This window comes from Polistes dominula, unplaced genomic scaffold (genome assembly GCF_049000335.1).
Source record: "Polistes dominula isolate Pdom_NZ unplaced genomic scaffold, Pdom_raw_medaka contig_16, whole genome shotgun sequence".
Taxonomy (NCBI): Eukaryota; Metazoa; Arthropoda; class Insecta; order Hymenoptera; family Vespidae; genus Polistes; species Polistes dominula.
In genome coordinates, this window is record NW_028301040.1 from 1,063,763 (window position 1) to 1,080,098 (window position 16,336).

The 16,336-nt window shown below is 26.6% G+C and overlaps 5 protein-coding genes across 7 annotated transcripts; 2 read left to right on the forward strand and 3 right to left on the reverse strand.

Moving 5' to 3' along the window:
• Positions 1–34: 34 nt before the first annotated feature.
• On the reverse strand, positions 35–2,664 carry LOC107067178 (AN1-type zinc finger protein 2A). Of its 3 annotated transcripts, XR_001475825.2 has the most exons (3): positions 2,310–2,662; positions 1,500–2,237; positions 35–855 (listed from the first exon to the last, which is right to left on the reverse strand). XR_001475825.2 is itself a non-coding variant. In XM_089174840.1 (2 exons), exon 2 carries the CDS (start codon positions 2,212–2,214, stop codon positions 1,573–1,575), a length of 642 nt encoding a protein of 213 aa, XP_089030966.1. In that variant the 5' UTR covers positions 2,215–2,233; positions 2,310–2,664; the 3' UTR covers positions 35–1,572. The 3 variants fall into 3 exon arrangements, 2 of the variants coding, with proteins under 2 accessions (XP_089030966.1, XP_015177933.2); XM_089174840.1 differs by having other exon boundaries at positions 35–2,233; positions 2,310–2,664; XM_015322447.2 differs by having other exon boundaries at positions 35–2,237.
• A 111-nt stretch (positions 2,665–2,775) lies between these two features.
• On the forward strand, positions 2,776–4,285 carry mRpS7 (mitochondrial ribosomal protein S7). Its single transcript, XM_015322448.2, has 4 exons — positions 2,776–3,079; positions 3,239–3,400; positions 3,553–3,925; positions 4,087–4,285. The coding sequence occupies exons 1-4, from the start codon at positions 3,015–3,017 to the stop codon at positions 4,171–4,173; spliced, it is 687 nt and encodes a 228-aa protein (XP_015177934.1). The 5' UTR covers positions 2,776–3,014; the 3' UTR covers positions 4,174–4,285.
• On the reverse strand, positions 4,192–5,388 carry LOC107067180 (uncharacterized). The gene is made up of 2 exons (XM_015322449.2): positions 4,872–5,388; positions 4,192–4,569 (listed from the first exon to the last, which is right to left on the reverse strand). Exons 1-2 carry the CDS (start codon positions 5,203–5,205, stop codon positions 4,268–4,270), a joined length of 636 nt encoding a protein of 211 aa, XP_015177935.1. The 5' UTR covers positions 5,206–5,388; the 3' UTR covers positions 4,192–4,267.
• Positions 5,389–6,561: 1,173 nt separating this feature from the next.
• On the reverse strand, positions 6,562–10,078 carry LOC107067164 (fatty acyl-CoA reductase wat). Its single transcript, XM_015322413.2, has 9 exons — positions 9,870–10,078; positions 9,134–9,313; positions 8,537–8,630; positions 8,208–8,453; positions 7,913–8,058; positions 7,541–7,843; positions 7,143–7,409; positions 6,797–7,054; positions 6,562–6,707 (listed from the first exon to the last, which is right to left on the reverse strand). The coding sequence occupies exons 2-9, from the start codon at positions 9,301–9,303 to the stop codon at positions 6,602–6,604; spliced, it is 1,590 nt and encodes a 529-aa protein (XP_015177899.2). The 5' UTR covers positions 9,304–9,313; positions 9,870–10,078; the 3' UTR covers positions 6,562–6,601.
• Positions 10,079–12,399: 2,321 nt separating this feature from the next.
• Positions 12,400–16,064, forward strand: LOC107067174 (fatty acyl-CoA reductase wat-like). The gene is made up of 9 exons (XM_089174841.1): positions 12,400–12,621; positions 13,178–13,357; positions 13,861–13,954; positions 14,038–14,283; positions 14,433–14,578; positions 14,648–14,950; positions 15,082–15,348; positions 15,437–15,694; positions 15,784–16,064. Exons 2-9 carry the CDS (start codon positions 13,188–13,190, stop codon positions 15,887–15,889), a joined length of 1,590 nt encoding a protein of 529 aa, XP_089030967.1. The 5' UTR covers positions 12,400–12,621; positions 13,178–13,187; the 3' UTR covers positions 15,890–16,064.
• Positions 16,065–16,336: the final 272 nt, after the last annotated feature.

Here is a 16,336-nt window from a genome sequence, read left to right on the forward strand (position 1 = left end):
GGAATAAAATAAATAAATATATATATTAAACAAATAATTTGTAAAATCTTTCATTTGAAAAATTTTATCATAAATTTTAAAAGAAATTTATAATAATTATTTTAATAATATCATGCACATTACAAATAAAATACAATTTCATGTTGATTTCTTTATACATTAATATAATAATGTCAATAAGTTTAATAAATATAAAATATTTAAAGTCAAATAATTATCATTTGCATTTTAAAAAATAAGAACATTTAGGTAGTGAACATTATTTTCATATTCATACTGATTCCTTAATTATTAGGAACTTTATATTTCAAGAAAAAAGTTTAAAGAGATATATATATATATATTTTTAAATTATGAAGGATATTGTGCATACCTCTATGCTATAACAGAATACTAGAGGCATTTATCATTTATTTATAATTATTGTTATTGACTGATTAAGAGTATGAAAATGTCGTTGATATGATCACAGTACATAATATTGAAGATTGTAAAATTATGGATATTTTTAACAAATTCTATATGTTTTTTTGTTATCTTTAATTATTACATATGTAAATTAAATTTTATTATTAATAACATTTTAAATATCATAATAAATAATGAAACATTCGTACTAGATATAAAATATTTTTAATCTAATTGTAAGATATTTGAATATGCATATTACTTAAAGATATATCCAAAAGATTTAGCATCCGATACAGCTGTAATTCATTGCTTAATTAATTGATAAATATTATTATTTTCGCATAAAAATTGTGTTTTTATATTCTAACGTGCTTAAATTGTAGAAAATGGGTACGCCTACTTAATTACTGAAATATTGTATGTAAGACACAGTAGAAATGTACTCTGAAAAAAAAATAACTTCATTTTTCATTTTATATACGTATATATATATATATATATATATGTAAATATATACATTTATTTATAGATTATAATTATTTTGTATATTTATATATGTACATTTATGCCCATTTTCTTATACATGCACTTGATCTATTAAGGCACTTGATACTGTTACTAATCTTTTTAAATGTAAAAATTTGAAATGTTTTTGTCTGTTTAAAGCTTACATAAAAGTTATAACTCTATATTATATACATATTAATTATAAAATCTGCAGTAATTTTAAAATACATTAAATATGTGCAAAAATATAAATTAAAATGGACATTTCAGATAATATCTTAGAAATGAATCCATCATTTATAAAAAGTGCTTTATAGTGAAATAAATAATTGTTTAAATAAATATTACATTACATATAATTATGGCAGAAATGGATTATTATTATTATTATTATTATAACAGTTTATCTAATCTTATCGTGCTAGTTAAAAATGTGAACAAATTTATCGATAATTGTAATATGCATATTTTAAATGTGTGATTGATAAATATTGAGTATTTATATGGAAAAGGTATAAAATCTTATTTATGAATAATAATTATTAATAGAATTTGATAAAAGGCTAAAAAGATATATTCACCTTTTTAATGAAGGTTTTAAACCGCAGTATTTTGTTAAATTTTAAATTGATTATTAACAATGATGCATTAGAATTAAGAAAGTCTGCATCTGTTTCTATGTGCAGAAGGCACTGGCTGTAACCCTTGCCGAGTATTTTTTCCTTCGTCTTGTAATGAAGCCTGCAATGCTCTAGCCAAAGCTTCATCTTCACTCATTGTACCTTGAAGGTTACGGAATACAACAGAATTATTGTGATTATCGTTCTGCGAAGCCATAGTACGTTTATTCAGATTACTCAATCTTTTAAGTCTAACTGCTTCCTCTTTGCCAATACATGCATGATCGCTAGGATGTCTATGCTTCAAACAAAAATTACTTCCACAGTCGTTGCATTTGACCTGCACTATTTCTTTAACTTTGCATCCTTTAGATGAACACTTATTGGAAAATATTTTTCTACGATCATTTCTAACATCAGATTGGCAGTCGCTGTCTATATGCATGCTCACAGCCAAGTCTGGAGGATCCCCTCGTTTTTGTGGAACCGGATTGTTGCACAAGGGGCACACTGGCACCTGTATATCTTTTTTATAAGCGCTAGGACAGGAATGATTTATATACGATATATGATCCGTGCAAAATATAGCTTCACAAGCATCACATTTTAAAGGTAAAAAGTCTAAACGATTGCAAGTTTGCTCTGAACAATGTTCTCCTAAATTGGGAAATTCCATATTTTGATATGTAGAAAATCTGTCTATAAAAACAAATCTCAGATCATTTTTATGAAAATTTATTTACATTTAAATAACCATGAAAAAATACGTACCTTTTTTATAAGCTCTAATCACAATTATTGAATAAGCTTTGTCACAGAAAAAACCAAATACATATAACTTGAATTTGTCACTCGTTAATATAACGAATACTTTTAACAAATTAAAAATATAAATAATTACAAATTGGAATGAAATATTTCAAGAACTATGCACAAAAGTAGCTCTTTGTATAATACAGCTTACGGATTTCTTGCTGAGAATATATACCACATCTGATTTATGTACAACTTGCAATATTGAACATGTGCAATACTATTATCGTAATCATGACTTCATCAAACTTTAATATAATCATACAAGTATATATGCAAACTTGCTACGTCATTAATCTAACAGTCGCTGCCAACCGCTGCGCTATCTGCCGGAGTCAGTAGGAAGTTACGCTTTACTCCCTTCATATTTCTATTAAGGTTATATTGTGTTGTGAATTTGGCTCCACCTAACGACAGACTAGAAAAGTTTCGTAAAGCAATATTCGTAAAGTTCATACAGTTTGAAATTATTTTAACTAAGTATTTAAAATTAAATAAATGTTTAGGATCATTAATTTGTATTAAATAATTCTTAATATTTATAATTATATATGTAAACGAAAAATTTTAATAATTAGAGTCTTTATTTACAATTAATACGAAATATTTATTATGAAATATATGTTTAATGACATTGTTTGAAGTTAATAAATACATATAACGATGTCTAATTTACGTATAGTTGTTAAAAAATCAATTAATATATTAAATTTCTGTGGAAATCAAAGGTATAATACAATATATATTTATATATTATTTATTTTCATTTGCGTGGTTTAGTTCGTTAAGTATATGTATAATAGTTAAGGTTATGTTCAATATATTTCAATGTATTTTAAGAAGAAACATTTTGATTTAAAATAACTCAACGTTTTATATTTTATTAGATGTTACAGCTTATTTCCAACTCATTATATTAAACCAATATATAATAAGGAAGAACAACAAAATTTATATGCATCAAAAGAAATTAAAGAAATAATTCATAAATCTTTTAGACCAGCGGTTACTACAGATTCAAGCTCAGAATTTTATGATAATACTGTAAAGTAAGTATTTTATGGGTATATACAATAGTATATATATATATATATATATATATATATATATATATATATATATATTTTTTATGTGATATAAGAACTAATATTTAAAATTTATATGATTTTAAATGTTATATATTTAATCTCATCCATTCTAGTCGCTTTATAAATTATATTATGAGAAAAGGAAAAAAAGAGTTAGCTAGAAAATTACTGCAAAATACTTTTGAAACTATTAAAGTAATGCAAATAAAGGATTATCATAGGACTAAGTCTGATGATGAAAAAGAGGCTATAGAATTAGATCCTAAAGTAATTTTCATTACGGCTATTGAAAACGTTACACCAATTTTAGAATTAAAAAGACATAGAAGAGGTGGTATAAATTATAAAATTCCTGTAGCAATAAGTCCACACAGAGCTAAATTTTTAGCAATGAACTGGTTAATACAAGCAGCAAAAACCAAAGAGAAAGAAGTACATTTTCCTGAACAATTAGCGAGAGAACTTATAGATGCTTTTAATAAACGGGTTAGTGTATATTTTTTGTATGTATACGATTCTTCTATATTATATTAGAGTTATTTATTGAGAATAATCTTTAATAGAATATGTGATATTTTTGTTGAAATGATTTAATTAATGAAATTACTTTTTATTTCTTTTTAATTTATATTTTTTCATTATTATAGGGTCGTGTTATTATGAAAAAACATGATTTGCATAAAGAATGTGATGCTAATCGTGCTTATGCTCATTTTAGGTGGATGAAAAAATAAAATTAAATAAAACATTGCTCTTGTAAAAGAAATATAATTAAATATTATAACATGTATATTACATTATTAAATAGGAAATCTAAATACAGATATATTATTCATAATCACCTAATATACTTGCAAGTTGTTCTTTGTTACTAATTACACTGTGATTCACATATAATTTTAATGGATACCTAAGTGAAGTGATGTGTACATTTCTAAACATTTTCATTGTTGAAAAAGCAGTACTATTAAGGGGTTTAATTTCGCTAATCCTAGTATCAATGTCTGTTCTTTTACCCCACTGATTGACATATGCAATCTTTATCAAATCATTATCTTTATAGTATATGATACCAATTTGATTAGTAAATAATGCTCCAACTATAAACACTGATAATGCAATTGAACTTGCTGTAAGAAAAAATGATTTTCTATTAATAGAGATATGAACAAATGTATTAGATGTAACAAATAATTCGATGACTTTTTAAAAAGATTTAGTATTCATTTATAAAGTAAACATGCATCTGTTATTCTTCGAAATGGTTTCCATTATTTTCGATAATTTGATTCATCTTTCAGACAACTGTTGAATCTTTGATTAAAAAAGAATGCGATTATGATGCAATGAATCTAATATCAAGGCATCGAATTAACTGTGATACACCAATTAATTTTTTGAATTACATTTTGTTATTCTTAAAAGTGCTTACCAAAAAGTGGTACAAAGAAAGCTACTTCCTTTGATAGGATGTTTACTTGATACAACAGAAATATTATCGGCACTGTGGCAACAGTGTTTATCATCAAAGTTCGTTTAAATATATGAAATAAACTTACATATTTTATGTAAGGATATTTATAAATTATTTCATATCCAGGATATCTTTCTGTCTGTAACTTTTCATCTTTAATTGTAGAATTTAATTCTGTAGTTTGTTTTTCTTTTACTGTAGGTATTTCACATAAAAATCTTATGTTTATTTTAAAATGATTTATTTTATACGGCAATATTCGAATACATTGATTCATAACACGATACAACATTTCGCAAAATTGTAATAATCAATAAATTATAGCCAACAATTTACTTTGCTTAAGAAATTTTATTGAACATTTAATTTAGATATATTAACTAGGATGTTTACGAATAGTAATTTTAAATAAGGAAGATTAGATAGAATGAAAGCGCAATATAAATATTCGTATAGGGTATAGAGGGTAGAGGTTAGGAGTAAAATCTCTGTATATGAAAAGTGTCCGTCGAAATGCATTCAATTAGGGTGGCGCCACAGTACATAGAGGGTACATTTTTAAAAAAACGCCAAATATTATTAGAGTGGGATTAAGTAATAAACAAGAAACACAAATTTTAACCATAACTGTTTTATTTCACATACTTTTTCATAAAATTAAATGATAACAAATCAATAAACGTACTATTCACAGTTAACGAAATAAAATCACTCTGGCTACACGTTTTCTCATAATAATTCTTTAAGGTTATATTTACTATATTATTACATAACTCGACATACTTCAATTCGTTAACAATTGCTACTTTCATACCATACCTTCTAAGTTCACAGCGCCATTCTGAAAGATCTTTGAACTATTATTTATAGAAAATGCTGGACACTTTTTCACATTTTCTCCCATAAGAGATGTTACTCCTTACCTCTAGCCACCATATACAAAAGTAAATATAAGTTCACAAATCAACTTGTCATGAAACCAAAATCATCTTAGTTAGCACCGAGATCACCAGTGGGCGATAGTAGGTATTTAACTGTAGCGGTACGACAGAGGGTCGCGCCCTCTAAAGTTACTAGAAGGCTAGGGAACCACGCTAACAAGTAGTATTCACTAAACTAGGACAGTCTGTACGTAGCCGTTGAGAAGTGTACAAGGAAGAAAAGCAAGTCGCATCCTTTAAATAAAAATCATAAAATAAAATTCAGTCTAATATTACCTTTACTCTAGAGAAACCCTCTACATAACTTGAGAGAACCAAGCCGGTGGTCACTGCATGTGCTGCTCTGAGTTTTTCAGCGATCTATATGCAGGATTTCGATATTTTCAGCCCTCCTCTACATATAAGGCATAGTATATTTCAAATAACGTACATACTAGTTAATAAATTCAGATAAAAAGTTGATTAAAATATTTTTAATTTTATAACATAATTTTTTTGTCACATATAATAAGTTATTTATTATCAATAGTTGTATGTCTATCAAATACATGGGCAGTGATAACTCTTTATTACTTTAATTAAAACATTTATATTATTTTTATTCAATTGTACATGTAAAGATTTTCTGTTAAATATATAAACATATTATATACATGAAAAAATACTTATTCTATAAAGAAATAATTAACGTTTTCTATCCAATGATAATTAAGAAAAAATCGTTTTATTGCGGTATTTAACAGATTGTCAGAAATAAAATATGTAAGTGAAAAGAGAATATAATATAGAATATAAAATCCAAAGAATCAAAGCATAAATAAGCCCATTCAACGTACGATGAGCTATTATCAACCTGGAAATGATAAACAATAAAAAGAATAATTAATTTTAAATAGAATAAAAATAATATTTGTTATAAAAAAAAGAAAATAAAACATTTACCTATTATAATAAGGTCTTGATTCTTCCACCGTATCCATCGGGTCTTTAAACAAAAATACTCGAATACCCCTTACATAAGTAACACCATACCATTCCCAATCAATATCAGCAGCATTAAAGAAGAAGTTACTTTTATCGACCACAGATAATTTGTCCCATAACTTCAATACATTATCGTTTGTAAATTTCCATTCGTTCATTGTAAAGAAAGTCAATACATGTTTAAACTTTTCTATTTTTCTGTAGATATTAAGCAATCTGAAAAAATATACCATTAATTTAATTAAGTTTCTTCTTATCGACGAATAATAAATCGCTTGTTAATCGAAATATCATTATAAATTACATCGGCTTTCTTCCGCTGAGATATAATAAGGAGTCCACTATAGCTCCTGGTATCCAGTGTAAAAAAATTGTACAAAAAATATAAAAATAATAGTTCTTGATAAGCCATAAGTTGCTGTAGCACCAAAACACTTTTTTCGACGGGATTGTAAGTCCTATTATTCCAAAAGAATCCTTAAGAAAACCCAGAGTAGCTGGACTTTGAACGGAGGAAACGGCATTATAAATTCGATTTTCTTCGTCAACAGGTAAGTATTTGTTATCATTGCTAAAAAAATTAACACTTCGTGATATTGAACTACGATAAAAGTTGTTTCTTTTATTTACTGTAAATTTTATTTTTAAAGTTGAACAAAAAGTTGATTTAAGTGGTAATTAAAAAAAAAAGAACCAAATTACCGTTTTTGTGCAACGTCCCATGCTGCACAAATAATGTTGTTGACAACAAAATCGGCAGGAATTAAGTCGCAGATTAAGCTGCCATCACAATACAGTGTTCGTAAAACACCTGCCGAGCTACCATAAAAAACACCTGTAAATCCATAGAAATTGTTTATCCAACCAGCAATTGGTTCCTTTTGCGTTGAAACAACAATGGATGGTCGAACTATGCAAGTGGGAATTCCATTTGAATATTGCCGTATCGTATCTTCACAGATTGCCTTCGAAAATGCGTAAGTGTTGGGCCACTTACCCAGTAGGCTGTAAAACAAATGAATATACTTATCGACTTTTCTCTAAAAGAATGCAATAGGATTCATGTTTTATTACTTTGGAGTAATTAAATCTAATTGATCTTCGGTCAAAATTTCAGTTAATCTAATTATGTCATCTGTCTTCATAGGTGGCTTATAGAATTTTTCTTCGATTTTATTGTATACACAGTGCGAAAAAGCCGTAGAAATATAAACAAAGGCCTAAAGAACAAAATTATTATAAAATTAGGACATTTTATGTTGTTTTTAATTAAACTAATGTCTATGTATATAAATTAATTGATCTAGTGAGTAATTATACTTAAACATACGCATTTCTATACGGATGGTGTAACTAGAAAAAAAAGTACCTTTAAGCTTTTCATCTCCTGTGCAAGCAAGAGAAGATCCCTTGTTCCTCTAATATTTGTATTAACTATAGAACGAATATTGTCTGTAAAACGTACGGATGCAGCACTGTGAATAATTAAATCGGTATCTTTAATGAGTTCGCGGTCTCTCTCTGACAATCCTAAATTCAATCGACTCGTGTCTCCTTCAATCAAAATAATTTTCTTCTCGATATCTTTTTGCTCTCTCTTTAATCTATCAAAAATCTAAACATTTAAATATAAACTGTAATATTGGTTACATCTTTTATTCCCATAATAATATGTACAAAATGTGTAACTTTACTCACAATATCATTGAAATACTCTTTGAATCGAGTTTGCGGATCCTTCTGTTTCTTTGCCCTTATCAGCAAATAAATCGTTGTTATTTCTGGACAACATCTGCAAACCGCAGCAATGGCAATTATAGTACAATTTTTTATCGGAAAAATAATTTTTATAAAATAAAACATTATTGTCTAAGCTTACATATTGGAGTAAAGGTAGAAGTAGAAAAAGACAAATATAAAGAATAATTATCGTTATTTTTAAAGACAGGTATTATTAGATATATAATGTCTTCTGAATTTAATATTTTTATTAGCAAGTATTTTTGTCAAAAAAAATTATTTATCTATTTGTATGACCAAATCTCTATGCTATATTTTCTATCTAGTAAACTTACATTCCTTTGGTAAAAAAGTTAAAATAATTTATTGATTTTAAACTCGACGATTATTTTTGTTATTTCTTTTAAACCATATGAATCTTATGGTGAATAAAACTGCTAACAAGAACTATCCGATTGTACGTACTATCCAAATTTATTTAAAATTGATGATTGAAAGCTTATAACGAATGTACAAATCTGATTGATAACAAAAACATATATAAAATACTTTTACCTCAAGAGTTTTTCGATTATAAGCCTTCCTAGAAATCCTAAGCCTCCTGTTATTAAAATTTTTTTTCCAGAATAAAATGCAGCAATTTCACCTCGTTGATTATAATAATTTGGCTCTTCTATCATTGAAAACATTTCCTCTTGATACGTTTGGCCGTTTAATGATTCCATTTTTTCTATTCTTTTATAATAAAAATGAATATAACATACAAATAATGTGAAAAATCTTACTTTTTAATAATTATCTACGACAGACATATCTTAAAAATAAGTGAATATTTATAAGTTATTGAAATATATACTTTCGATACTAATTATAGTTATAAGATGTTTTTTTTCGTATTATTAATTTTCGTATTCAATTCTAATTTATTAAAAAATAATATATTATTGTAAAAAATATAAATGAAGTAATTATTATATTTACTCTCTTAAAAAATTTCTATTATGTAGAATTGAAAACTTTTAAAAATGATGCGTAATATAGCAATTAATATTTGCAGTAATTGAAGCCAGTTTAATAATCTTTGGCTTATATAATATCTCATTCAATGAAATCTCCTAATAATTTGTCAGTAAGCCATATTAATTTTATACACAAAATAAATTAAACTTATAAATTTAATTCCTTGATCTTAAATAAGTAAATCACAAATTATACTTAATTATATAATTTAGCCATTTGTGATTTTCACATTTGGAAAATGTATGGAATGTTAAAAAAATACAAAACTTACCTCTTTATCTCAACAACTTTTACCACAAAGATTATAATAAAATATGATAAGATATTATAATAAAAAAAAAATCTTTTAACTAAGTATGTTTATGAGTTATTAACAAAGATTATAACAAACTAAATATCAAAAATGTTCTCTCGATAACTAAGTACTATGAATTAAGTAACCTAATTCTTCTGTGCTTTTCGAACGACTGCTGAATTTTAGTTACAATGTTGCTTGCTTTACGCATATATATAGCTCTAATTCCTTCGATGTATAGAATTCATACTAAGAATAAAAATAAATTAGAACAGAAAATCATCGAAATACATCGTCATGGTGACTTTTTTTTTGAATATCATTAATTATATAATTTATTGTTGTTTCTAAATACGTATGGAAATTATTCATCGATTTACTAAAGTATATGTGTATAAAGCCGCTTGTCACGGCCTATTTATTAATTCAATGAGAATTTTTCTGTCTGAGGGAAGTGGTATTGTTACCGCATAAATTTGTATACATTAATTTCGTTTGCGGGCATTATAAGTTATGCTGACTCGAATCCGTTTTAAATTAACATATACACGTTTTTTTTTACGGTAAATCTTACGACAGTAAATTAATACGGTGTGAGTGATTTTTTAATTTACTAATGGCAATTTTTTTTAGTCAACAATGAATTTATTAATTAAGTTTTTGCAACTATGTTACAATTGTTTGATGTGGATTTGTGAATTTTCATTTGTTTCATTTGTGAATTTTTTTTTTCTTCATATTTTCATATAATGCAAATAGGTTAAAAATGCTATATCAGTGTTCTAACTTAATTTCGTATTCGTCGAATATACTTGTGCAATCAGTAATACTATGAACTAAATCTTTATTAGCATATTCGAGCTACTTAGCATTACTGCTTCTATTTCCTTTTTCCTGGATAAGTTCAATAAATTAATTAAAATGCTATTACGTATGACCTATTGTAATAACACTTATATTTTTAAAATATAGGTTTTTTAACCTCTATAGGTTATTTGCATAATCAATGACGTTCGCTTATGTTTTTGTAGAAACCATGTTGATGACGATTACTAAGATTAATTAATATTTATCATATGTCCAAATTCCAAGCAATGACATATTTTGAAAATCTAGTAAATATCTAAAACCGTTGTAAAACATTATACGTTACAATATCAATTTATTCTTTTATAAATATTATTATTCTAATATTTTTAATGTAATAACCAAAATATCTAACATTTAATTTTAATTGACATTTATTTTTGAATGTTATATCAACACCAGGTTTCATGAAATACTTTTCTCTAAATAAATTATAATTTAAGTCAGTAGTATTACTTTAAGTATTCTACTTTAAACAAATATAAAATTAGTATAGGTCAAGTCATAAGTAACATCCGTAGAATCTATTTTTCCTATTTACTTACTATAAGTCACCGAAATAAACGAATTTTTGATATTACTGTATAGATGAGAATTCAGTTTAGTCTTCTATCAACGTTTTTATGTAAGTCAATGTTACATTTAACCGTTTTTCTTAACCACTGAAATGGATAGTAAAAAGTGCATATTCGACATGCAATGCTTAAGGAATTGAAACAAGGCAATGGCACTAAAGTGGCAGCTGAAGAAATATGCAGTGTATACGGTGAAGGTAAGGTACTGATAGGACATATGAATATATGAATGTATGAATATATGAATATATGATAACTGATAGGACAGTCAGAAATTGGTTTGTAAAATTCCGTTTTGGAGATACGATCTTAAAACGTAGTTAAAACCACACGCGCTGCAAACCGAACTGTACGGTTTCCAGCATGGAGGTTTCGCAAGTGACTTGTGGACTGATATTCCGTTTATAATTTTAACATCATAAATTAAGGCAACTACGTAAATTAATTAAAGAAGAAAAAGAAACGTGATGTGTGTTAAAATCAATATGGCAGATCTTCCCGATCGGTCGCATTGAAACTGAGAGATAAACCGAGTGCAGGATGTCTTTCCGTCTTTAATGAACCTTTTAAAGGTAATATTGGAGCAAAATCCAATAGATACGTTCAACAATTGCAAAGAGTGCAAAAAAAAAAACTCCATTAAAGGTGTCTTGTACTTATCAGTCGCAGAGATGCCTCGTTATCGATTCAGAACGATTTTTAAATGTGTGTGTGTGTTTTTTTTCCTAAAAACTTTTAACTAAAGAACCACACGAGGCAAGTGAGCCGCAGATTGTCGACCCCTGTTCTAGCAACATTTTATGAATTTGATATTACTTTAAACAGTTTGTATAGGATAGTATCCTCGAAAAATGCAGAACTGAAAACAATCATGAATAATAAATATTAATAATAAACGATAAATAATTAATATATGCATTTAAATATAAATAAATTAAATAATACATGGTATTCAAAAAGAACAAAGTCACCATTACAATGTCCTTTTCGGTTCAAATTTATGAATATTCGAAGTATGAATTCAATACATCGCAGGGTTTGAGCTATATATATGCGTAAATCAAGCAACATTGTAAATAAAATTCGGCAATCGTTCGAAAAGCACAGAAGAATTAGGTTACTTAATTCATAGTACTTAGTTATCGAGAGAACATTTTTGATATTTAGTTTGTTATAATCTTTGTTAATAACTCATAAACATACTTAGTTAAAAGATTTTTTTTTTATTATAATATCTTATCATATTTTATTATAATCTTTGTGGTAAAAGTTGTTGAGATAAAGAGGTAAGTTTTATATTTTTTTAACATTCCATACCTTTTCCAAATGTGAAAATCACAAATGGCTAAATTATATAATAAAGTATAATTTGTGATTTACTTATTTAAGATCAAGGAATTAAATTTATAAGTTTAATTTATTTTGTGTATAAAATTAATATGGCTTACTGACAAATTATTAGGAGATTTCATTGAATGAGATATTATGTAAGACAAAGATTATTAAAGTAGCTTCAATTATTGCAAATATTAATTGCTATATTACGCATCATTTTTAAAAGTTTTCAATTCTACATAATAGAAATTTTTTAAGAGAGTAAATATAATAATTACTTCATTTATATTTTTTACAATAATATATTATTTTTTAATAAATTAGAATTGAATACGAAAATTAATAATACGAAAAAAAACATATTATAACTATAATTAGTATCGAAAGTATATATTTCAATAACTTATAAATATTCACTTATTTTTAAGATATGTCTGTCGTAGATAATTATTAAAAAGTAAGATTTTTCACATTATTTGTATGTTATATTCATTTTTATTATAAAAGAATAGAAAAAATGAAATCATTAAGCGGCCAAACGTATCAAGAGGAAATGTTTTCAATGATAGAAGAGCCAAATTATTATAATCAACGAGGTGAAATTGCTGCATTTTATTCTGGAAAAAAAATTTTAATAACAGGAGGCTTAGGATTTCTAGGAAGGCTTATAATCGAAAAACTCTTGAGGTAAAAGTGATTCATATATGTTTTTGTTATCGATCAGATTTGTACATTCGTTATAAGCTTTCAATCATCAATTTTAAATAAATTTGGATAGTACGTACAATCGGATAGTTCTTGTTAGTAGTTTTATTCACCATAAGATTCATATGGTTTAAAAGAAATAACAAAAATAATCGTCGAGTTTAAAATCAATAAATTATTTTAACTTTTTTACCAAAGGAATGTAAGTTTCCTAGATAGGAAATAAAGCATAGAGATTTGGTCATACAAATAGATAAATAATTTTTTTTGACAAAAATACTTGCTAGTAAGAATATTAAATTCAGAAGACATTATATATCTAATAATACCTGTCTTTAAAAATAACGATAATTATTCTTTATATTTGTCTTTTTCTACTTCTACCTTTACTCCAATATGTAAGCTTAGACAATAATGTTTTATTTTATAAAAATTATTTTTCCGATAAAAAATTGTACTATAATTGCCATTGCTGCGGTTTGCAGATGTTGTCCAGAAATAACAACGATTTATTTGCTGATAAGGGCAAAGAAACAGAAGGATCCGCAAACTCGATTCAAAGAGTATTTCAATGATAATGTGAGTAAAGTTACACATTTTGTACATATTATTATGGGAATAAAAGATGTAACCAATATTACAGTTTATATTTAAATGTTTAGATTTTTGATAGATTAAAGAGAGAGCAAAAAGATATCGAGAAGAAAATTATTTTGATTGAAGGAGACACGAGTCTATTGAATTTAGGATTGTCAGAGAGAGACCGCGAACTCATTAAAGATACCGATTTAATTATTCACAGTGCTGCATCCGTACGTTTTACAGACAATATTCGTTCTATAGTTAATACAAATATTAGAGGAACAAGGGATCTTCTCTTGCTTGCACAGGAGATGACAAGCTTAAAGGTACTTTTTTTTCTAGTTACACCATCCGTATAGAAATGCGTATGTTTAAGTATAATTACTCACTAGATCAATTAATTTATATACATAGACATTAGTTTAATTAAAAACAACATAAAATGTCCTAATTTTATAATAATTTTGTTCTTTAGGCCTTTGTTTATATTTCTACGGCTTTTTCGCACTGTGTATACAATAAAATCGAAGAAAAATTCTATAAGCCACCTATGAAGACAGATGACATAATTAGATTAACTGAAATTTTGACCGAAGATCAATTAGATTTAATTACTCCAAAGTAATAAAACATGAATCCTATTGGATTCTTTTAGAGAAAAGTCGATAAGTATATTCATTTGTTTTACAGCCTACTGGGTAAGTGGCCCAACACTTACGCATTTTCGAAGGCAATCTGTGAAGATACGATACGGCAATATTCAAATGGAATTCCCACTTGCATAGTTCGACCATCCATTGTTGTTTCAACGGAAAAGGAACCAATCGCTGGTTGGATAAACAATTTCTATGGATTTACAGGTGTTTTTTTTGGTAGCTCGAAAGGTGTTTTACGAACGCTGTATTGTGATAGCAGCTTAATCTGCGACTTAATTCCTGCCGATTATGTTGTCAACAACATTATTTGTGCAGCATGGGACGTTGCACAAAAGCGGTAATTTGGTTCTTCTTTTTTGAATTACCACTTAAATCAACTTTTTGTTCAACTTTAAAAATAAAATTTACAGTAAATAAAAGAAACAACTTTTATCGTAGTTCAATATCACGAAGTGTTAATTTTTTTAGCAATGATAACAAATACTTACCTGTTGACGAAGAAAATCGAATTTATAATGCCGTTTCCTCCGTTCAAAGTCCAGTTACTTGGGGTGGTATGGAGAATTCTTTAGGATCTAAGGGACTTACAATCCCGTCGAAAAAAGTGTTTTGGTACTACAGCAGCGTATGGTTTATCAAGAACTATTATTTTTATATTTTTTGTACAATTTTCTTGCACTGGATACCAGGAGCTATAGCGGACTTCTTATTATATCTCAGCGGAAGAAAGCCGATGTAATTTATAATGATATTTCGATTAACAAGCGATTTATTATTCGTCGATAAGAAGAAACTTAATTAAATTAATGGTATATTTTTTCAGATTGCTTAATATCTACAGACAAATAGAAAAGTTTAAGCAGGTATTGACTTTCTTTACAATGAACGAATGGAAATTTACAAACGATAATGTATTGAAGTTATGGGACAAATTATCTGTGGTCGATAAAAGTAACTTCTTCTTTAATGCTGCTGATATTGATTGGGAATGTTATGGTTTTACTTTTGTAAGGGGTATTCGAGTATTTTTGTTTAAAGACCCGATGGATACGGTGGAAGAATCAAGACCTTATTATAATAGGTAAATGTTTTATTTTCTTTTTTTTATAACAAATATTATTTTTATTCTATTTAAAATTAATTATTCTTTTTCTTGTTTATCATTTTCAGGTTGAAAATAGCTCATTATACGTTGAAGTGGCTTATTTATGCTTTGATTCTTTGGATTTTATATTCTATATTATATTCTCTTTTCACTTACATATTTTATTTCTGACAATCTGTTAAATACAGCAATAAAACGATTTTTTCTTAATTATCATTGGATAGAAAACGTTAATTATTTCTTTATATAATAGTATTTTTCCGTGTATATAATATGTTTATATATTTAACAGAAAATTTTTACATGTACAATTGAATAAAAATAATATAAATGTTTTAATTAAAGTAATAAAGAGTTATCACTGCCCATGTATTTGATAGACACACAACTATCGATAATAAATATCTTATTATAAGTGATCAAAAAATGATGTTAGAAAATTAAAAATATTTTAATCAACTTTTTATCTGAATTTAATAACTAGTGTGTACGTTATTTGAATTGTACTATGCCTTATATGTAGACGCATTTTTTTCTGCCTGAAAGACAGGCAACCCCTCATATATACGTGTATAAACAGTCCTGACGGCAAAAAATTTCCGTTCCAGTAGATAGCGC